Here is a 23,841-nt window from a genome sequence, read left to right on the forward strand (position 1 = left end):
GGACTTCATTCCGGTGACACATTGCATTTCACCTTTGTATGTTCGCAAAATCTGCTGATCTTATCAAAGGTTGATCCAGTTCATGCAGGTTAAAACATTTTCGATAACAGAATGCTTCAGATGTTTGTGCAGACTAAATGATGATGGTTGTGTAACTGTTAAATGACTTCTTCTTTTTTGGGACATGCAAATACTGTTTAAGTTTTTTTCTTTCCTTAATTAGTAGTTTAAGTTTAAAACCTCTTAGTTCTATATCTTATATGATGCCATATTTTAGTATGTAATTAATGTTGGTAACATTTATAAATGCTTGTGGATTATGAATGTTTACATATGCATATTTATATATTAAGTTGTGGTTATTTATATGTCATTCAAATTGTTTATATAATTTGTAACTAACAAAAGAAAGTAAATTACATTTTAAAAAAAAAATTTATATATAAAAAAATAAATATGTAAAAGACTTATCAACTTGGTTAATACTATAAAATTATTGATTACATGTATGAAACCATAAAATTGAGAATACGTCTTTGTGAAGTATATTTGAAGTATTATTATAAACCGTTAAGCCTTGTAGTACATTAAATGTTTTGGGATTCAAATGCAATTTAAATAAATTCGGCATCTCAGTAGACTCGTATTGTGTAACTGTTTTAGTTAAAAATGTATTATCATACAAACGGATAGAAACAACAAAGTAGAAATCATAATATAAAATTATATACTTATTTTTTGATATTTCATGTATATAATTTAGGAAAAATAAATAATATGTTAATTGTAAAGTTTGACATTATAAATAGAATATATATAATAAAAATTACAACACAAAAAATACATATGTGCGTTTATTATACCTCATTTTGTACGAAATCTTTTTAAATGACAGATCTGTTGTAATAGTCAAAATATCAAATATGATATGATAGTATGAAAATGTACAGATATAACTTCTATGTTACAACCATCACACTTAAAATATTACATCTACACAACATATAGTTTATAAAGTGACTAAAATAATATGACTTTAAAAATAAACTTATGTTATAAATAATTGTGTAATTGTATTAATGTTTTCAATTCAGCTCCAAAACTTAAATTATACACCTATTAAGTAAAATGTTATTATACTAAATTTTTTAAATCTAAAACAATATAAAGTTATAGAGGTAAATGTTATGTATAATACAATAACCGAATAAAATAATCAAAATATCTCTACCTTTTACATTATCTCTCCGAATCTCTATATATATAATACCTAAAACAGCTTTTACTTCATCTTCCTCACATAAATCAAGAATAGCCAAAAAGAGGATCAAGAAATTAGTAAAGGTAAGTTTCATATTTTACATCCGATCACTTTTAAACAGATTGTTATTCTGATTTCAAAACTAAAGTTGTGTTTCTTATTCCTAATAACTCACACGATCAAACCCTAAAAACGATTAATCAGTAAGATAATGTTAAAATTTCAGTTACTTAAAGTTAAAAAAATTAATTAGTATGTTATGTAAATTAAAAAGGGATTACATGTTTAGCATGTGTTTGGAAGTTTAGGTTGTTAGGTTTGTAGTGTGATTTGGTTGAAATATTATGTTGATAGTCGTATGAAGAAACTGATTTGGTTGGTTTATATTTTGATTTGGATGAATAAATGGTTTTTGTTGTTGAATAAAGTATGATTTACTGTATTCTTAAATCACATATTTGGACATAGATTTGTATTGTTATTTATGACATTCTGTATAATATTGTTTATATGCTTTATATTTAGATTATAAATAAGGAAAATATTATTGGGTAATATATGATGTAAGAACAAAGATTTGTACTTGATTTTGATTTTGAATATAATGATAAATGGGATTATATGGTATTACTTGACCTTTTTAAAAAAATGGGTTAAACTTATAAATGTTTGTTAGAATGGCTGGAGCTGAAAACGATGTTGTCGTGCTATCGGCTTCTGAAGAATCTTCGGCAGAATCAGATGACTTTGATGATGATGATATCGGACCACTTATATTTGTTGTGCCATACACGAAACGCTTTGTAAGTTCCAACATAAAGAAAATGTTAAAACATGTGAAATATGTTTTTATAATTTGGTTAACTATGGTCTTTTTCAAATATCTCAACATCATTAATGGAAATTATTGTTATTTTTTCTAACTTATAGCGCTTACCAGTTGAAGTAGCAAGGATCACAGGAATTGACGAAACATTGAAAGTTAAGATTGCCAACAGGCAAAATGTGGAGACAAAACATGATGTTAGGCCGGAGCCAAATAAAAACAGTATCAAGTACGTTGTGAAAGGCTGGGCGAAATGGCTAAAGGATAACAACATCCAAGAAGGTGATCATTGCAAGTTCCAGTACTTTCCGGGTATATGTGTTTTGTTCCATGCTGGTGTGTTACGCTAAAGGTGATGTTTGAAAGTATGAAAAACTGTTGACCATAATATATGGTAATTTTGGGTAATGATGGAAGCTACAGTAACATATTTGATGTTAAAAGTTGTTTTGTAGTAGGTTAACATGTTTCTAGTTAACATCTTTATCTATTATGGACTTCTACTATGAAACAGTGATTATAAATATTCACGGGTTCTACTTTTTGTTTATATGTTATGTTTAATGTTTAATTCATAGAAATATCGTCTTACAGGGATATAACAATGAGGTTAACTATATACAAATAACAAAATTTTATATTATTAACCAGAAAATTATAAAATATATAAATGACAACATCTATATATATAAAAAAATAACTATTAAAAACAATTACAATAACATTTAGGTTAGGATAAATCACGTACGTAACTTAACTTTAATCTACAATTTCCCAAAAACTTCTTTGTAAACAACGTTTGCAGTTTTGTTTGTTGGTCTCCCATCTTTGTCGAATATTAGAACCTTAACGCCATCCTTAGTCTTTACTCTCGACAAAGCAACATAAAGCTGACCATGTGAGAACACGGGATCTCTAAGGTATAGACCAACTCTGGATAGAGATTGTCCTTGACTTTTGTTAATAGTCATCGCAAAACATACGGTTATTGGAAACTGCCTTCGTTGAAACTTGAAGGGTATTTTTTTGTCAGATGGTATCATGCTAATTCTTGGGATGTAAGTTCTTGAACCGACATTACTTCCAGATAATATCTCAGCCTCGATAACACGTTTACCAAGACGTGTGATTTGAAGACGCGTACCATTGCACAAACCGTTTTGCTGGTCAATATTCCTCAAAAGCATTACCGGAACACCCAATTTCAATACCAATCTATGATTTGGTAATCCAGAAACTTTCACACTATTTAACACATCTGGATTATATAAATCTTGATGTAACGGATCATTAATATCCTCAGTAGGACATAAACTATCAGAGCTAAGATACTCTACCTCTTCACCCGGAAACAATTCAAGCAAACGATCATTTATATCATGAACAACTTCATTCTTAGGAGCGAGTATAGCTCTTTCAGAAAAGTAGTGACGGTCTTTAAAACGATCCAAAACTGAAGGATATACAAAGTCAATCAAAGCCTGAATCGGATCATTCTCATCAGTTATCAAAAGATGATCAGGTAATTCAATATGTGAATCACCATCGTTAGAATGACCAACATTGCCTTCGCCAATCTCTAAAAGCCATTTACCAAATTGATTTATTTCCTCGATGTTTGAGGTACTGGATCCTACCGATAAACGCATGTTTGTTGTCAACTTTAACACCTTGCAATGGGACCAGATATGGGATGAACATAAAGATGCGTTTACAATATCTTGCCTGCTTCCATTTTGTACAACCGGTAGGATTTGTCTAAAGTCACCACCAAAGACAATAGCTTTTCCACCAAATGGAAGTTCTGAATTTCGTGAATCAAATACACTCAAAACATCCTTCATTGTACGATCAAGAGCCTCAAAAGCATGTTTGTGTACCATCGGTGCCTCATCCCAAATAATCAACTTGGCTTGGTTTAGAAGATTAGCGACTTCAGTATTAGGCTTGATATGGCAGACCGAATCTTCGTTGAGATTAATAGGAATATGAAATCGTGAATGGGCAGTACGACCTCGTGATAGCAACAAAGATGCAATACCACTTGAAGCAACATTAATAACAATCTGTCCAATGGATCTAATGGATGCACCTAAAGTTTTCCACAAAAAAGTCTTGCCCGTACCACCATAACCGTACACAAAAAACACACCCCCCCTTTCCACTTCTAACAGCATGCATAATTTCATTATACACTACTCTTTGATCTTCGTTTAGAGAGCTGTGCAGATTATTGAACTCACCCCTAAGTTCATCAATGTCAAACGAAAGCTCCTCGTTTATCAAACGGTTGCTCTCGGTCATTAGATAGTCATCATCAGGATAAGGCATCGTTGAGAACCTGTGCAAGCTGGATCCATTACGAAGAAGAAATTTTTCGATCTTGGTCAATGTTATATTCTTTAAACGTTCATCTGATACAACGAATCCTACAATGAAAACGAAAAATTACTTAATATAACGAAACAATTTGTTCATATAACATAAAAAAAAATATAACAAAAAGGATAAAAAAAAACATACCGCTCATGCCACTATCTTTACGCATATTGTATAAAATGTCCTCGGACATTAGCTCCCACGTTTTCTCCCAAACAACTTCAGGTCTTGAAAGAGTATTAGACAAAAGTAGTGTTCCAAACAAAGAACGAAGATAATGAGCGTTACCAGTGAAACTGGATTCTTTAATACACTCGATATATTCATTGTCATCATCTAACAGGCCACGTGCATAACACGCATCCCTAAAAGTAGGATAAACAACACCTTCATATGTTCTGATTTCTTCAAATGATCTTGGTCCTTTAACCTTGGTAAGAAGAATTCTTAGATAATAAGCCTCACCAAGAGAAGGAGACGCAGAATATATTCTCCCAATAACAACATAATTTTGACGTGGCTGCCAGCAACGATCTTTTAACTTCCACACATATTTTGAAGGAAACTGAACATATGTAAGTTGTCTTGCTTCAGGCTTAGAATTGTTCATCTTCATCCATTCTAAGAAAATCGAAGAATTTACTTGAGGTTTGTGTAAGACATCCTCAATATCGTCGTCACAACTAAATACAACATTTTGTTGTCCTGGTAGATGAAAAGGTAATCTCATGACAGAAGGATACCTATAATGAACCTCGTTGGCAAATATTCTCCAGCTTGCTTCACATGCGGAAACATATCTAGCTTCGTAATATTCTTTAATTTCATCTTTTGGGATCTCCTCATCTGGACCTCTGTCTGAATCAAAAACAGCTACCGTGGCTCGATCAGGTCCTTTATTAATATATTTAAACAAATACTTAATTGAACCCGCCTGATTGCACCACTCGACGTTGATGTGCGCCTGATACCTTTTTAGAAGTTTTTTGTTGTATGGAACTACGCTCCTATTGTCCAAAGTAACACCCTTCTTCACAACCGTGTGACCAGAATCTCTTCTCCTATAAACGGGAAATCCATCAGAATCAATGGAAGTGGATTCCAAAAACTTCTTTGGAAAATTCTTAGAACAACGGTTCCCAACCATGCATGGACATTTCTTGTTGGCATGTCCACAAGGACCATGAATCATAAAGTCACTCACAAGAGAATACAACTCAGGATCCTCGTTTTTATCCGGAATTTCAGCTGAGATAAATGGATCAATGTGTTCAACCATAGGAAGCTTATGATCAGCTTTCATAAATAAGCAAATGTGTGCATGTGGCAATCCACGCTTTTGAAACTCAACTGTGTAAACAACTACAAAAAAAATGTATATATATGTTAAATATAGTAGATAAAAAGGAATGACAAAGAAAAAAAAAACTAATAACTTAAATTTGGATATCGAATTTACATACCTGCATTAATATCACCAAAAATTTTTTTTTGCTTCAAATCAGTTATCAATTCATCGAGTTTCATCTTAAACAATCGACAAAGTATGTCAGGTCTGTCTTCTGGCTTAATTGATGAGTCACCGATAAATCTAACAATTTCAGGCCATTTCGGATTACATGTGATAGTGATAAAGAAATTAGGATACCCATAATTCCGACATAACGCCATAGCATCCAAATAGTTTTGCATCATGTATCGAGAACCACCAGTAAACGATGACGGTAATATAACAGGTTGTCCGGTATGACTCAAATCACTCTGACCAACATCTTGAACATTTTTAAGACTGTTAAGTGAGTCAGATCTCAGTTTGATTTGCTGAAAACGTATGAAGTTGAGCCTCTCACTTTCAATCATTGTGTAGGCATCAACTAAAAACTGCTGAAACAACCTTCTTGCATTAAGAATTAGAGAAAACTTGTTATGTCTATCTTGAATTCTATAAGCAAAAAACTCCCTCATAGTGCAAGTTGGTCTTGTCTTTTTTGTGTTAGGACCAAATTCCCTATGAGGAATATTAATCCTATAGCCATCGTCTCCGTACGGAAAAAGAATCGGATACTGGAGAGCAAGGTAAGAAGGATGTAACTCGCTAATACGCTTAAGGACTCCTGAACGCTTTTCAACAATAATATCACGACTTTCTATCTTGAGATTAGGTTCATCAACTATTAAAGCAGCAACTTCGAAACACGTAGGTAAGTTGTATGTCCTTCCGTCACGATCTCTCTGTGAGATTAACCTAAGCTTAAGGGAAACGTTAGGATTCTCGTGCAGGTGGTCGCGTACCATTCTGTAAGTTTTAACCAGCATATTCGTAGAATCTAACATGTTGGTAAGAAACTTTATAAATTTAGCATCAAGTTCCTTTGCCCTTAAAGATGCTTTGCTTGTAGAATCACTGCAAATAAATGATAGATTGTTAATTACAGTATAAAGTTTAAAATAAACAAAAAAAGAATTACATGTTATAACATAACATTAACAAACAGAACCAAAAAAGATACTTACCCAAATAGCAACTCTCTATTAGCAAGCTCGTTCTCAGTATCATAGATATAAAGTTGTGAGAATTTTGGCTGGGCACCCTCCTTAGGAAGAAGACTACCCATACTATGTGCATTCTGACCACTGATTCTATAAACATATGGAGCATTTCCTTTGTTTATTTTAGTATCGACTTTTCCTCCCATTGAAGTAAAGGAAAACATAGAATTGTAACGTCTTATATTCTTTAAGAAAAACTTGCTTTCTTGATCTAAAGAGGAAAAAAGCATCTCATAAGACGGATGAGAATCTTTATATTCAGGCAAGTCAACTTTACCATATCCACAACATAAGCTATATGTTTGTTTTTGAAGTGTAATGCGACCCTTTCCACCTTCGGTAGCCCATAACTTTGCAAAGCATAAACCACACGTAAGTGATTGGTCACCATGGTCAACGTAATCTGAACATTAAACACGAATTTGAACATTAAACACAAACTGAATAATTTTGTAGAAGAGTTAAAATAAGAAAAAAAATACGACTAACATTACTAACTTACCTTTGGATACGCCTTTGGTGGCGTCTGCAACAATCTCGTGAATATGATTTTCATCATCAGATTCAAGAGGAGCCATTGGTATGGCTTCTATTTCAATTGGTTTATGAATAAGTCTACGCTTTCCAGAAGAAATCTTTTTAGCGAGGTAATTTCGGATATCGAACATCTTGTGTTACGTTTATTTGTTATTGGAGGATTAAAAGAGTAGCGATCATTCAATGGTAAAGTTGATGAGGTTGCAATATTATCTAAATAACAAAGAAAAAAATACTTGTTAGTTAAGTATATGAATTCTACAAATAATAATGTATGTAAGAATATAATTGTAACATTTACCGTGTGATATAGGAGTCAAAGAAGACATAGCATTAGAACAATATGGTACACTGGGAACTTGCGTACGTATGTTTGTAATACACGACAGTGGTGTAATGTTTTCCTTGTTTGACAGCATCATACGTCGTCCTGATGTTGAAGAATGATGCAAAACATTTGTCCTCATATTTTTACTTGAAATTGGCCCCGATGATAAAGGTACGTTTCTCGAATATTTAGAATTATTTCCTATTCATGAAAAAAACATGATAACACAAAAGAATTATTTAGAAACTTATTTGTTGACATTTTTTTGGTATAAAAATAAAAAAAATTATAAAAATGAAAAAGTAGTCAGTGTTTGTTATTGGGTATGATTACCTGGTGTTATGTTTTCTATATTTGCAAAGGGTGTACGGTTGGGTGTTGTATACTTATCTTGTAGTACATTTCCTTCCTTCCTCATTGTAGAAGGTGTAAAATTTGAAGATGTTACGTTAACCAAGGAATCTAAATGATTACCTAATACGATATAAAAATAGTTAGTATACAAAGTACTATAACATAATTGCAGCTGACAAAGTATATCCATAATGTTAATTCTATAACATTAACTACATTTTAAAAGTTAACTTACGTGTCGGTATAAGAGTTGATGATTGGGTAGTAAATGTTGGTATTGAAAAATTGGGAGTTAAATTCTCTTTGTTGTTCAAAATAAAACGTGTTGATGATGAAGAGGTTGAGCATCCACTTTTAGAAATCAAATTTCTACTAATCCTTGATCTCTTACTATCAAGGTATACTTTTCTTAACTTCCGCCTATGTTTAGCCCGAACAGCTGAAATAGTAAAATAGAAAAAGTTAATAAATGTTGACATATGGTTCTTTAGTATATTTATTAAAATAATTATTTGTTAGACATCACGTTAATTAACAAACCAATGATATTATTTCGTTTACTAATGTAATAAATTAGGTTGCCTTAAATAAGTATGTTTGCTCAATATTTAACTTATAATTATAGACATATTTAGATTCAACATTTACATTATTATGTCTGGTTGGTTACGAATAATAAACATTTACTATGTTAGAATAAAATATTAAATTTTAATGTTTTCTTGGATTAAAACCAAAATGAGGTATGAACGACAATGGTTTTGGTTATTAGAATCTGTTATATGTATTATCGATTTTATATAAAAATGAGATTTATAACAGTAAATGATATAAATATATGTATTATAAACATATATGAATATATAAATGAAAAAAAAATTACCTCTAACAAAATAAGCCGGAAGTGCTGTTGATTTTGACTTCTTATAATCAAGATATATTTTTCTTAACCAACGTCTATACTTACCTTCGTCAGCTACAAAGAAAAAAAAATGAAAAAAAGTACAAATAATTGTTGAATGGATTTTGCGGGAAAATGTAGTTGTTAAAATATAAAAATATTTCGAAAAAAATGTTGAATAACAATTTCTATATTAGAAGAAAGTATGAAAACACGTACACTTATTACCGATGCCAGGGTGTGGAGGTTCAGAAGAATATGAAGTAAGCTGTTGAAACGTATTCTGCATTTTGTTAACACCACAGAGTACTACAACAAAAACCATAAAAGTTTAAAATGAAAAACAAATGCATGAATGAAAATTTTTTTAACAAAATAACTAAAAAATTAATGGAAATATAAAAAGTGATTAACGAAATGTTTCAACCGTATAAGGAACTCGAGAATGAAAATTCAAAAAACCATGAGATGCTAGTGAAAAGAGTATGAAGTGTTGCGAATTTATAGAACTACGCTATTAGTTATTTATGGAATGAATACTATAAATTGGTAAAATGATATGGAAGAAAATTAATGACATTAAATATAAAAACAATCTCACATTTATTGGTGATTGTTTAAAAATGCTAAAAATTGGATTTTCTAAAAATAAGTATAGAAATGTAACGAAAATAAAAATTTGACATATTTAAAATATTACTTAAAAAAGTTTAAAGGTGTAATGGAATATTAAATATCATATATCATATATAGTTTTATAAATGTAAATGTTGAATTGATGACAAAAAATTAATAAATGTTAAAGGTTAAATTTAAGTTTGATTTAGTTATGTTTATGTTTTCGGATGAGTAAATTAAAAAAATTAGAGTCATCAACGTACTCTAGTAAAAAAACGAATATAACAAAACATGATTGACAATCAAACAATATTTAACCAAACATGAATATGTCATAACGCATACCGCAAAACAGATAATGTCTTTAAACATAAAATTAGTCATAGCATACCAAAAAAAATCCAATACTGAAAAAACAAATAACTTGTTTCATATTAAAAACACCCTTTGACAAATATCCTTCATCAATTGTTGCTTAGATCTTCGTCAACAGCCTTCTTCTCAACACACATGCGAGGCTTACTCGCTGACGACCCCACTCCCTCATCATTCAAATAAACATCATCCAGGTTACGCTTCATATCAGAAGATGGTTGCTTCAAGTCACTCACGTAATCCTTCGACACAGGTGTGGTGTTATCCCCAGTGTAAGAATCCGCATCCTTAAAGAAATAAAAAAAAAGTGCTTAGACAACATTAAAATTACATAAAAGTGAATTTCCAATTGAATACCTTGAAACTGTCACCACCGGTAGCTTGGAACTCAGACTGAGTCATACCAAAAGAATCAGATACATCAAGCTGTAACAAAAATGAGAAAGCAAAAGAAAATTTGTTGAAGATATTTTAAACAATTATGAAAGTAAATGTATATCTACATTTAGAAAACGTAAGCTTACTTGGTCAATTTTGAATTTTTTGTTCAGCTTATCCAATATGTCTTCATCAGTGGTAACAACTGAGATTCCATAATTCTCGACAGCATTCACAATATTAAAGTCACTTACTTTAATCACGAAAGCACACTTTATGTTAAGCAATGATTCAAACTCAACTGGATATTCTCCGGGATTCTCATTCGACCTCAATAACTATATATTACATAATATACGGTGTGGTTATGTAAAATATATAAAATTTTAAATACAACTGATTTTTAATAAAGTATAAATATAAATAACCTCGTCCTGAATTTCTATAAGTTCCTTTGCAGTTTTACCAACAAACTTCATCGCCTCATGATCAAACAATGTAAGTGTCACCGTACCAGTTGAATCTTGAACACGAACCGGTATTTTGAACCTTAAAAACATAGTTTAAATATTTAAAAAGGTATATATATTAATACATACGTATTCATGAATATATAAAAATACAAGCTACATTGTCTTGTATAACACAACAATAGGTTAAAGTAGGAATAAAAAAACATTTTACCTGGACAACGGGAAAACTTCTTTACCATTACAATCCTTGTTAGAACATTGATACAACTTCTCATCTTTAACATCACTTGTTCCATCATCCTTATCATATGTTTCAAACTTTTGCTCAACTTTGGACTTGCAATAGTTGCACCCATCATAATACCACATCTTATCTGAAACAATTGCAACGATAGTCCCAACAACAACAACTTTCTTTGGCTGTTTACATAACAAAAGACAACAATTAGACTAAACTTTACATATAATTTAAAATATAACATATGAATTGTTAATGAGAACCTCTAGGATTGATCCAAGATAAGCAATTGGTGAAAAAACATCGTTCTTTAAAAATTCATCTTCGACAGAACACATGATATATGACCCAGCATGGCTACTCGACTCAGTTGAAGCAGCAAGTTTTGCAAGAAACCTATAGAACAGTTTGAATAAAAATAAACTTCAATAAACAAAAAATAAATAAATAACAACATTAAAAATAAATAAATAAATATTTATTATAATATGACTTACTTTTGCCTAAACAATAGCATGTCATCAAAGTTGTCGTTAATGAAAATTCTTGAACCATCAAAGTTATTAGACAAACCCCATTTTCCTATTGTAATGTGCAAAAAGTAATCATTAAATAAAATATATATAAAGTATCAACATCTAAATAAATTGTAATATGAGGTAAGTAAATTGGTTTGAACTAAATACCTTTGTATGTCTTAACAGCACCGAAATGGATAACAACGACAACATGTGCTTCACGCTTTTCACTAACCATGTAAGAATACATGTCCTTAGCGTAATCATCCCAAAGAGTTAAATCGATCTGAACATCTCTACAAAATATTATAACAAAAAATTATAAGATAAAAAACATTTTGTAAATTTGGAAGCCTAATATATAATATAAAACATATAATTTATGAATAGTGCTATTACTCAATATCTTGAAGCTTAAGATTAAGGCGTTTCCCTTTGCTACCATCCTTTTTGTTCGTATCCTCGATGTTATAACAAACACAAACATAACCAATGACATCTAAAAAAATATTGAAAAATACATAACAGCACATCATTAAAGTATAAATATGTAAAAAAAACATAAAAAAAATACATAAAACAAATATTAATGTATATAAATAATGAAAAATTATTACGATCGATACATACCTACTGTGGTACCCTCCTTTATTTTCTGTGACAGAACATCGTTAAAATCAACAAAATTGAAAACATACTGCGGACCATCCCAATTTTTGCACTTCTCCACCAACGTATGGTAGTGAAAAGATAACTTTTGATTGTTAGGTACAATCTTGAAAAACGTAGTGTTGGCAGCAAGAGAAGGACGTTTTATGATTAAGCATTCATCAACAATAAGATGCCTCTCAAACTTTGAAAATAGCTTATGCAAGCAAAATGCTTGGATCTTGGTACCCTGTAGGTAAAATCCATAAAAACATGCAAAAGATATCTTAAAAGGATATGAAACTCAGTCTAATTAAAACAAAAAAGAATAAATCAAAAATTTACCATCTCATCCATCAGTATCATATCTATACGATAAGTCTCTCTTTCGTTAGCTCTCATTTTCTTCCTCCACAAACTAACAATTTTAACCTTGATAGTGTAGTTTGTGGAAAGAGCATCAATGTCGTTCAGCAAGGTGATCTGACCTTCGATTTCCATTGTAGCTAAGATGCAATAAGTTTAGAAGTAGGGTGTTGAAAAACTAATTGTTTGCCATAAACAGAAAACAATTGATCTATTTATATAAAACAATAGAACGTATTATTTTTAGAAATATAATATTAATATATGTAATCAAAATGTAGGTCCCTTTTCGCGGAGGATTACGAACCTAAACCTTGTTATACAAACCTACTAGCGAGTGCGGAATCCAAGCTAGCAAGCAAACCGAGTTAGTAGCAAGTAGAGAAACAAACACACAAGTTCACCGATTAACACAACTTGTATTAATGCAATGAGGGTTCGGTTACAAGCTCAATGTTTACAGAAATGTTCTATAAACTCTCAAAGTGTGTGTGTGTGAGTTCTGGACAGAATGCTCTCAAAGCTCTCTATCTCTCGGATGTGTAAAATGGCAGAACTACTTCACACTCAACACATGCATGGGTATATATACCCAGCTCAGCAGGTCTGCTCGAAGGATTCGAAAGATGGTCCGAAGGATCATCTTTCGGAAACAATGCTTTCGAAGGATAAGCAGGGACCTCGAAGGATGATCCTTCGAGGTCTACCATTCGAAGCATATCTTTCGAGCACCTCGAAGGATCAACAGTATCCTTCGAGGTTATCCTTCGATCCAGACAAACATATCAAACATATTCCAACTGTTGGCCAAGTCAATCCGGAGGATGGTTGACTTGGTCAACTTACAGACTACCAAGGACATCGTTTACATACAGACCTAATACAGACAAAGTACAGACACAAGTGCACCAACAAACTCCCCCTTGGCTGTAGCTTTGTCTTTATCTTCTATAGTTGTAGACTCGTCTCGAACTTCGACGGTCTTTGGTCTTCGAGTTATCAAAACTCTGATGTCCTTTCAAGTCTTCAGTGTCGGAGGATCTTCAAAGTCTTCACGTCTTGAAGGCAGAGAGTGTATCAACAAACTACCCGTATCATGTAGGAAGTGTGTTGACAAACTCCCCCTTAACATAAGCTCCCCCTTGAGTTATGCTCGTGAAAAGACTTTATCTTTATGAAGTGAGATCCTTGTGGTGTTGATGATGGCCAGCGGCAACTCGATCATCTTCATCTTTTGAGTGCCTTCTCGTCGTGTCTTCATTCCAAAGCTTGTCATCGACCATGTTCTCCTAGCCTTTAGAATCTGCACATGCAAGAAATCTAAACGCGTAATGAGAACAACTGCTTGGAATATAGTATAAACAAATGACACACGAATGACCATGTCACAAACAAACACCGTCCGACAGTTTGAAAGTTTAATAAATTTATCAATTTCAATTTTTAACTTTCAAAACTTTGCAAATTTTGACCGTTTATGAAGATTTAGTCAGTTCGGTTTTCAGTCAGGTATCAGGTAACGAAGACTCGAGTTCCAACATCGTACGATCGAAAATAAAGTAGAAAGAAAATCTTTTTGGCTTTTATAAAGTTTATATTAAAACACACCTAAAATCTTTTTGGTATTTTTGAGATTAAAAGACAACAAGTTAAAATCCTTTGAGTGTTATCAAACGACATCACCGCTAATGTCGTGCTGATATGCACCAAACGACGAAACTGTTTAAAAGAAATAATAAAAGTTAAGCAGTAAATAAATAAATATATACAGACATTCTTTTTGCGAGTTTCGAGGGTAAGAGAATCATATCAGTGTACGGTCATGCCAAAACACTCTTGTTGTTCAGTTAGTTAACATTAAGATAAGCATCCTATAACAATTATCGGTATTGTTGTCCACTTAAGCTCAACTTATCAGATGTAATCATGTTTAGAGGATACGTTAATGTATGATTTATACTTACCGACCAGTGTTCATCCACATCACGACACATTCCCGTATCAAGGTATGCACGAGGGTTCATCTTACCGGTGAGTATACCGATTATCATCTGTTTGACCGTATAAATTGTGAGATACTCACTTATTTTAATTTGAAAACAAGTCCTATGTGATATAATCACTTATTGATGAGGAACTTGATTTTCGTATGCATGAGGGCACAGGTGCAAGTCCGTGAACAGGTCAGTACTTCCGTACAGCAGAGAGACGAACTTGACACCCGGATAAATGTGATATTTTATCACTTATTTGATTTGGACATGTGATTGTTTATCACTTATTGAGGTCGAATGCAGTATGTAATATGTACACGTATGTATAGTATCATGGAAGATCTAGACTTGCGTCCCCGTTATTTTTCGGTAAAAGATACAACCATGATACCCAGATGATAAGCAGCATAAAGACCGAATATCTCAGAACCTCGGCAATCTATCAAACGAAATTTCGGTACTAAGACCATATGCCAATGAATGGTTCCCACCTGGTCTTCAGTCGATTAAGATTTATATCACCCTGCACACTTTAAAATGATTGTGAGCCTACCGATACATCTTATATAGAGCTGCTTATCGTTTTGCATTTAAGGTTTAAAGAGGTTTGGATAGACCACTGATGTACTATCATTTTCTCTTTTGCTCTCCAGGAAACTCATTTTTGTTTTTCTATTGTTTTTGTGTTTTTGAATTTTTCGATGTTTTTGGATTTTCAGATTTTTGGATTTACTCCCCCTAAAATCAATAAACGAAGATAAATTTAAAACACACAAAGATATTTACAAAAATGATTTTCCGATGTTGGGATTACTCTTGCTTGACCTTAATGCCGTTTACCAATAATAAAAAGTCAAATCTTGATTTGTCAAAAGCTTTGGTAAATAAGTCGGCACGTTGGTCATCGGTGTGGACCTTAACAACATCGATTAGCCTTTTCTCAAAGCAATCACGTATGAAGTGATATTTGATTTCGATGTGTTTGGTCTTTGAATGCTGCACAGGATTTCTAGTGATATCTAAAGCAGCAGAATTATCAACGTAAATAGGAGTAGTTAGGAATTCAAAACCGTAGTCCCGCATTTGTTGTTGGATCCAAAGAACTTGAGAGCAACAACTTGAGGCAGCAATGTATTCAGCTTCGCATGTTGATGTAGCTACACACGTCTGCTTCTTGCATTGCCATGTAACTAGGCGATTTCCTAAAAACTGACATCCAGCCGTTGTGGACTTGCCGTCGATTTTGCATCCGCCAAAATCAGAATCACTGAATGCGACCAATTCAAAGTTATTATCCCTAGGGTACCACAGACCGGTCTCAGGGTACGCCTTCAAATAACGAAAAATCCTTTTGACAGCAGCAAGATGTGAGGCCTTCGGGTTAACTTGATATCTGGCAAGCAGGCACGTGGGGTACATTATGTCTGGCCTTGATGCTGTGAGGTACATAAGAGATCCGATCATAGCGCGATAGATTGAAGGGCTAACAGCTTCTCCCTTCAAGTCTGGAGTAATTCCGTGATTAGTTGGCAATGGGGTACCAATGGGCGTTGCATCAGACATCTGGAACCGGCTCAAGATGTCACCAACATATTTAGTCTGATGGATGAATATCCCAGACTCCGTTTGTTGTACTTGTAGGCCCAAGAAGAAAGTCATTTCCCCCATAGCACTCATCTCGAATTTATCCTGCATGATGCGCTCGAATTCCCTACACAAGACATCATTAGTAGAACCAAAAATAATGTCATCAACGTATACCTGTACCAGAAGAAGATCTCCATCTTGTTCTTTGATGAAAAGAGTACAGTCGATAAGACCTCTACGAAAACCGTTCTCCAGCAGATAGTGAGATAAGGTTGCATACCAAGCTCGCGGTGCTTGATGTAGACCATAAAGAGCTTTGGAATTTTGAAGCCGGGTTTCAGCACATAACATCCATTAGCATCAAAGTGTACTGAAAATTTCTTGTCACAGATTTGAGAAACACTAAGAAGATTGTGATCAAGTTGTTGCACAAAATTGATCTTGTCAAAGCTGACAATCCCGTTAGATATCATTCCTTCACCCGTAATGTATCCACCTTTATCTCCAGCAAAAGCAACATAACCTCCTCTAATAGATTTAACGTCGTAGAGAAGCCTCATGTCGCCTGTCATGTGCCTGGATGCCCCACTATCAACAATCCAGTGACTACTGATAGTTCCTCCTGAAGCACCCTGCACATGAACTCAAATGAATTAGTTGGAGATGGGGACCCAAGCCATTGTGGTCTTGGGTCTTCCATTTTCATCAATGACAATCACTTCTTGTCTTTGATGGTTGGTGAATTGTGATGGTCCCCCTGATTCAGTAACCGATTTAGGTTTCCAAGTCTGTTTTGTTTTACCAGAATCTTTCTTAAAAATTTTAACTTCTTGATTGTTTGAAATTGTAGAAGTTTCTGGTTTTACAGCAACAGATTGTTTTTGAACCACATCAGTTTTAATTGCTTTTTCAATTTTCTTGACCTGTTGCCTTTTCTGTTTCTTTTCCCTTTCTTTTACAAGGCGGGGATCTTGTTTTGTGGAAACAGTTGGCTTACGGTCAGTTTTGCCACGGGGATCATCAACCTTTCCTTTCTGCTTATGAAGATATGGGCAGTTTCTAATAATGTGCCCAATGGTTCCACACTCAAAACATGATCTTCGTTCTACAAACCCCGAAGAATCATGTGATCGCTTAGCCGATGATGTTGAACTTTGTGAACCCGAGGTACTAGGTTTTGAACTACTTGGTTCATTTCTTTTCTCGACAATAGCTTTCTTGACAAAATCTAAGTTAGATTGATTTTCAAACTTTTCAATTTTGTCCGTTCCCGTCGATTTCACAAAGTTAACATTTTTCTTCTTCTTTTGATTCGGCTTCTTGTTAGCTTGAGCCGGTGTTTTACCTTTGGGTTTGGTGTGATTTTGCTGTGTTGGCACTGTTGGCAGTTTCTTGTTGCCAAATTGCTTTCGAATTTCAGCCTTTGGAATAGGTGGACACTGTGTAACTGTAACTTTAGGTCCTGCCTTTCCCAAGAACTTACTCGTCGAATTCTCAAAGACTTTGCAGATTAAGGATTGATTAACATTCTTAATGGGAAAATCTTTGTCTGAATAAATTTTATCATCACCAACTAGAGTGTACAGCAAATTCACACTCTCCGGCTCTTCTGCAGATGAGGACTCAGTTGCAACAGTCTTAGCGGATTTGACAGGTGGATCACATAGAATGTGATTCTCAAGAGGTATGTCCTCATTTTTGACTACCGCATCAGACTTTGCTGGGACAGTATCATCAGATTCATCATCAGACGAATCAGCATCCTCAATCACAACTGGAGGATCTTGATTCTGTTCAGCACTCACAAATGTATCTGCTGACACATCTGAATCTGAGGATACTTCCTTTTGGTATCCGAGTCCTGCAGCAAACTCCTTAACATCTAGAGGCACAGAAGGTTCAAAGAAAACTCTGTCCTCTTCATCAGGCATGGCGTCATAATTATGTCTCACTGGTGGTGGACACTTCTTGTAGCCTATGCATGTGACATCTCTCTTTTCCTTCTGAACATCAATGATGTGATCTAACACATAGCTAGAGCTCAAATAACTGTCTAGCTTGAGTTGGATCGCATCACTTTCGGTTTTCACACAGGCCATCTCTTTTTGCATTGTTTCAAGACGAGAGATATACAAATTAATGTCCGTCTGTTTTCTTGAAACCATTTTTGTCAATTCAGTTTTATCTTTCTTTAATGTTTCAATTACTGACTTAAATTCCTTTTCATGGTTTTCATAAAACATGTTGGCTTCTGTGCATTTAGAGAGATCCACAGTCAACTTCTGATTGTGGATGAATGTCACATCATATTTTTCTTGCAAAGCGTCATGCTTACTTTGCAAGTCACTCAAATTCTCATTCACAGTAGTATGTTTGTCTTGCAAGTCAAACAAACTAGCTTGCAAAGCATCATGTTTGCCTTGCAACTCAGACATACTTTTCTCCAGATCAGCACATCTAGCACGCAACCTAGCACATTCATCACAATTAACAGCAGTGGGTTCATCGACACATACCTGACTTGATGAACCGTCGACATTAGCCATAAAGGCTGAATGGAGAGAAGACGAAGTATAAGCAGCTTGATCCACCAAAATAGATCTTCTTTGAGTTTCTGCTGCAGCTTCCTCCAAGAGTTCATCAATATCTGCATCAATTGCTGCACTCGATGTCTCACCCACATAATCATCACCAGAATTGGATGATTCTTCATCAGCACTCCTGCTATAACCAGAAGAGTCTTCATCTTCAGACGATTCACCACCACTGGCAGAAGATTCTCTACCACTGGTGTGAACCAACTCTTTCACAATTTGAGCAAAACATGCTGTTTCGTCAGGAGCATCACCACCCAACTGGATTGACCAGTCACAACCTTCATCCACTTGAACTGCAAGTGCTCGGTTGGTTTGGTTATTTGCAGGCACCAATGAACGCTCAGTGTTTCTGTTCTGATTCTGCTGGTTGCCTCGGTTTCTGAAGGGATTTTGATTCCCGTGCTGTGCTGGCTTTGTACATTCCCTTTTAAAGTGGCCCCGTTCACCACAGTTGAAGCACTTAACAGCCTGCTTATCGAACCCATACTTGGTGTCTCGCTTACTTTCCAAGCTGGTTCTGCCAGTACTTTCCATCCAATCCTTTGCTCTTCTCACAGCACTCGCAAAGGCCCACTTGATATCCATCAAGTCCATCTCTTCCTTATCAATCTGCCTGTAATCTTCTTGTGTCAGATTAATGTTTCCAATCTGACCTTCTATCAACCCACAGTACGCGCTCACTACAGTGTTAAGCAGCTCCATGTGTTCCTTAGCTACTTCTACACTGATTTTAGAAAAACTTGAAGTGTCAAGCTGTACTGTATTTGACTTTGATTGTTGACCTGCAGCAGATGATGTTCCTCCATAACACGCATATTGTGGTTGTTGAGCAGGAGGAGGAGGAGGTGGTTGTATTGGATTTCCATACAGATCTGTGGTTGGAGGCGGCTTTACAGGAACTTGCACTGGATTGCCATACATATCCGTGCTTGTGACAAACGCCGTTTGAAGTGGAGCATGTGAACCGGCTTTTGCAGATGAAGTAGTGGAGGTGCCATAATACATCTCTGGATTCTGTGGCACTGCAACTCTCTTTGCCTTCAACGTTTCTTCCTGATCCTTGTTCTCCAGAAGCTGCACGAAATCGTTGATATTTGTAGTTTTCAACGTTCCGTTGTACTTCAAGATTTCCAGGAAGTTATTCCATTGAGGAGGCAATGCATCAGCAAACTTCTTTACCACCTCTGTTGGAGTCGTTGTGACTTCAAAATTGGTCAGCTCAGTAAGTAGGTGATAGAAACGGCTTGTCATATCTCCCAAGGACTCCTTATCCATACATGTGAAGCCATCGAATTCTTTCTTCAGTAGATCTCGTCGTAGTTGACGTGTGGCTTCATTACCTACTCCTCTTGTTTTCAATGCATCCCACAGCTTCTTCGTAGTCTTGAAACTGACGAACTGATGATAAATATCCTTGCTCAGTGCTTGAGTGAGAATAGCGTATGCTTTCTTTTCTAAGTCATACGTCTTCTTTTGATCCTCAGGAAGATCGGCAAATGTAGCTGTCGAAGAAGCAGCAACCTCGATAGTTTGATCGAATTCCGTAGTGAACCGCAACCACAACTCTGTATTTTGACCAAGAATATATGTATGGAAACGATCAACCCATCCCGGATATTCATTAAGATGCATCAACTTTGGAGGCCTATTCAAACTTCCGGTTTCACTTTCGCTTAGTAGAAGACTTTGAATACTCGGAGTTTGATTTGAAACAAACGCCCATTGACCAGCTTGAGTGGCATTTGTTTGTGAGGATGTAGAAACCGGAGATTCGGCCCATGATGGAGATTGACTGGTATTCATGTATTTTCCACTGTCTGGAGCCGGACTTCCCCACCAACTCGGATTCATGATAGATAAGCAATATAAATGCTAAGTTAGAATGATCCGAAAGATAACACAACCGAAAGATCCTGGTCGAAAGATCTGAAATCACAGAAACTTGTTAACAATAAGCAGACCACAATCGAAAGATATAACCTTGTTCGAAGGATCAACAGTACTCGAAAGATTACTGTTGACTCTCGAACAATGATCTCGAAAGACTCAAGAACACGAAAGATTCCCTTTTGAAAGATCCTTATCTTTCGTGTTAAATCCTTATCTTTCGAACAACAGATCTCGAAAGATTCACCAATACGAAGGATCCTAATCTTTCGGACACTAGTCTTTCGAAAAGATTCCTTTCTCGAAGGATATAATTCAAACTTTGAAAGATGAATCGAAGGATAGTAATCTTTCGACCCTTTCTTGATCGAAAGATGATCTTTCGGTATCGAAAGATATCCTTCGAGACTTCTGACACAAACTGATCTGATGTGAAAGGTTGGTGAAAAGGTGACAGGTTGGTAGGTCAACTTTCGGCAAGATGGTATGTGCAGGCTGTCCTATCACCACCAACTTTGAAAGTTTGCCAAAAAAAGTTTGCCAAAAATGACAATCTTATCTTCAACACCAGTCACCGGAATTTTGAACCGGAATATAGCCGGAAAATTCAAAATCACTTAAAACAATTTTTCAAGTTACCCAACCCCACTTTAAACACTCCCGGTTAGTTTAGACACGTTTTTACTCAAAGAAAGTGCAAGAAACTAAGTAAAAACAGGTGCAAAACCAAGTGTTTCAACACACCAAAACTTGTAAAAACCCGGTTTTAAACAAGGTTAAGAGCCTTAGCTCTGATACCACTTGTAGGTCCCTTTTCGCGGAGGATTACGAACCTAAACCTTGTTATACAAACCTACTAGCGAGTGCGGAATCCAAGCTAGCAAGCAAACCGAGTTAGTAGCAAGTAGAGAAACAAACACACAAGTTCACCGATTAACACAACTTGTATTAATGCAATGAGGGTTCGGTTACAAGCTCAATGTTTACAGAAATGTTCTATAAACTCTCAAAGTGTGTGTGTGTGAGTTCTGGACAGAATGCTCTCAAAGCTCTCTATCTCTCGGATGTGTAAAATGGCAGAACTACTTCACACTCAACACATGCATGGGTATATATACCCAGCTCAGCAGGTCTGCTCGAAGGATTCGAAAGATGGTCCGAAGGATCATCTTTCGGAAACAATGCTTTCGAAGGATAAGCAGGGACCTCGAAGGATGATCCTTCGAGGTCTACCATTCGAAGCATATCTTTCGAGCACCTCGAAGGATCAACAGTATCCTTCGAGGTTATCCTTCGATCCAGACAAACATATCAAACATATTCCAACTGTTGGCCAAGTCAATCCGGAGGATGGTTGACTTGGTCAACTTACAGACTACCAAGGACATCGTTTACATACAGACCTAATACAGACAAAGTACAGACACAAGTGCACCAACACAAAATAAACATCTTTTTTAAAATACAATAAATAAGGAAACAAAATAATTTATAAATCGATATAGGTAATTAACATTTATGAAAATTTGCATAAATGGAAACTATACATGTTAATTATATACACTGGATTTCGGTATAAGATTTTAAATTTTTTTGAAAATACATAATAAGAAAATGAAGGTTATATTGTATTGTATTGTATCATCTCTATAGATATATATTGAAAGTTGAATTTATAATATAATAAGAAATATAACTAATTGGTTATTTATGTTAAATATAGTTGACAAAAACTTATTTTGTATCATTTCGAAGGCATAATCCAAGTTTAAATCTGACAATCATAGTTTTATGTATATAGAGATATACAATATTCATTAAAAATGGGATAAATATTAGTTTAACTAATGTTAAATTTATTTGAATGTTTAAGAAAAAAGTGTGTTTACTTTCATTTTTTAATAAATTATTAACTTCATTAGAATCTGTCAATGATTTTTTAATTGTGACAATTGACCATTAACTGTTAAACATATACAATAGATTTTGAAAATGATGACAAAATTGATTGTTTAAAATAACAGTTAATATATGAAAAAATATAAAAACATAAAATTGAAAACCAAAACAAATGTCAATAACCATAAAAACCATATAAAAACTTAAAAAGTAACATATGGAAGCCAAAAATCATGACATAATTGTTTTATCTCTAATGACTAAGCCTAACGTAAGGTACAACCAGATCAACACTCAAAACCTGGTCATTTTCATCAAAAGAATAATAAACCCTGTCACGGACCTTAATTCCAGCAGCTTTCATAAACTTCTTCCAACTGGTTAAAGCATATCGCCATCCAGATCCATCGCTTTTCCTTTCACGTCTGGTACCGTGAGTAAATTGCTTTGGCGGATCCAGATGATTAAGTCTAACGGTGATATCTCTTAAACCTTCATCAAGTCTAGCCATACGTGAAACAGGATCGGGAATCCTCTGTATTGTTGTACAAAAAAAATTAATTAAAATTATGAAACCAAAATAACAGTGTTTAGAAAGAAACATATAAAGTTTATATAACTTACAAAATAACGATCACCAGCCGTACGAACAAAATGACGAACACCACCAGGTAATACTTCATAAACATCATCTTCAGCATCGATAGGTGCAACGTCAGTCTGAAAATTTAATATATAGAACTGAATTAAAATAAACATGCATAAAATATTCAATGGCGTACAAATATGTAACTTACCTCGTCGACCTCTAAATCCGGAAAATTCATTTCAATACCGTTTTTCCCACAAACTTTTAAATGGAAAAAATTACCAAATGATTTTGTAAAAAATAGAAAACAACCATCCTTCAGCTGTAACTGACTAACAATTACATCAATACCAACGGAAAAACCTACGTTTCCGTCAGATGTTTCAATGAGAACGTCAAACGTGTTGTTTTCTGTAACTACAGTAGAGATTACATCATTTGACGAATAATCATAGTGTTTTGGAAGGATACATTCAGGAATGACCTGTTGGAAGGATAAAAAATAATCAGCAAAAAGTAAATTACATATAACTAAAGT

General features: G+C 34.4%; 2 protein-coding genes across 2 annotated transcripts; both read right to left on the reverse strand.

Annotated features, from left to right (window-relative positions):
• Positions 1-2,851: 2,851 nt before the first annotated feature.
• Positions 2,852-12,885, reverse strand: LOC110913286. Its single transcript, XM_022158127.2, has 23 exons — positions 12,730-12,885; positions 12,367-12,634; positions 12,136-12,235; positions 11,905-12,032; positions 11,716-11,800; positions 11,482-11,614; positions 11,192-11,400; positions 10,936-11,056; positions 10,654-10,845; positions 10,487-10,555; positions 10,278-10,416; positions 9,365-9,445; positions 9,203-9,211; positions 8,471-8,674; positions 8,215-8,355; positions 7,855-8,082; positions 7,695-7,766; positions 7,519-7,605; positions 6,981-7,419; positions 5,930-6,870; positions 4,611-5,828; positions 4,331-4,516; positions 2,852-4,179 (listed from the first exon to the last, which is right to left on the reverse strand). Exons 1-23 carry the CDS (start codon positions 12,883-12,885, stop codon positions 2,852-2,854), a joined length of 6,534 nt encoding a protein of 2,177 aa, XP_022013819.2.
• Positions 12,886-22,893: 10,008 nt separating this feature from the next.
• LOC110914785 lies at positions 22,894-23,521 on the reverse strand. The gene is made up of 2 exons (XM_022159507.2): positions 23,339-23,521; positions 22,894-23,249 (listed from the first exon to the last, which is right to left on the reverse strand). Exons 1-2 carry the CDS (start codon positions 23,471-23,473, stop codon positions 22,968-22,970), a joined length of 417 nt encoding a protein of 138 aa, XP_022015199.1. The 5' UTR covers positions 23,474-23,521; the 3' UTR covers positions 22,894-22,967.
• Between the last annotated feature and the right edge of the window lie 320 nt (positions 23,522-23,841).

This window comes from Helianthus annuus, chromosome 6 (assembly GCF_002127325.2).
Source record: "Helianthus annuus cultivar XRQ/B chromosome 6, HanXRQr2.0-SUNRISE, whole genome shotgun sequence".
Taxonomy (NCBI): Eukaryota; Viridiplantae; Streptophyta; class Magnoliopsida; order Asterales; family Asteraceae; genus Helianthus; species Helianthus annuus.

What these genes read in the sequence shown, in the direction of transcription:
- LOC110913286 (XM_022158127.2), bottom strand. Translation starts at nt 12,885, where the DNA reads ATGGAAATCGAAGGTCAGATCACCTTGCTGAACGACATTGATGCTCTT. An exon ending in TGCTGTTAAGACATACAAAG is followed by an intron (nt 11,801 to 11,904) that starts GTATTTAGTTCA and finishes ACATTACAATAG; the next exon opens with GAAAATGGGGTTTGTCTAAT. An exon ending in TATAGAAAACATAACACCAG is followed by an intron (nt 8,083 to 8,214) that starts GTAATCATACCC and finishes TTTCATGAATAG; the next exon opens with GAAATAATTCTAAATATTCG.
- LOC110914785 (XM_022159507.2), bottom strand. Translation starts at nt 23,473, where the DNA reads ATGTTTATTTTAATTCAGTTCTATATATTAAATTTTCAGACTGACGTT. An exon ending in CGGCTGGTGATCGTTATTTT is followed by an intron (nt 23,250 to 23,338) that starts GTAAGTTATATA and finishes ACAACAATACAG; the next exon opens with AGGATTCCCGATCCTGTTTC.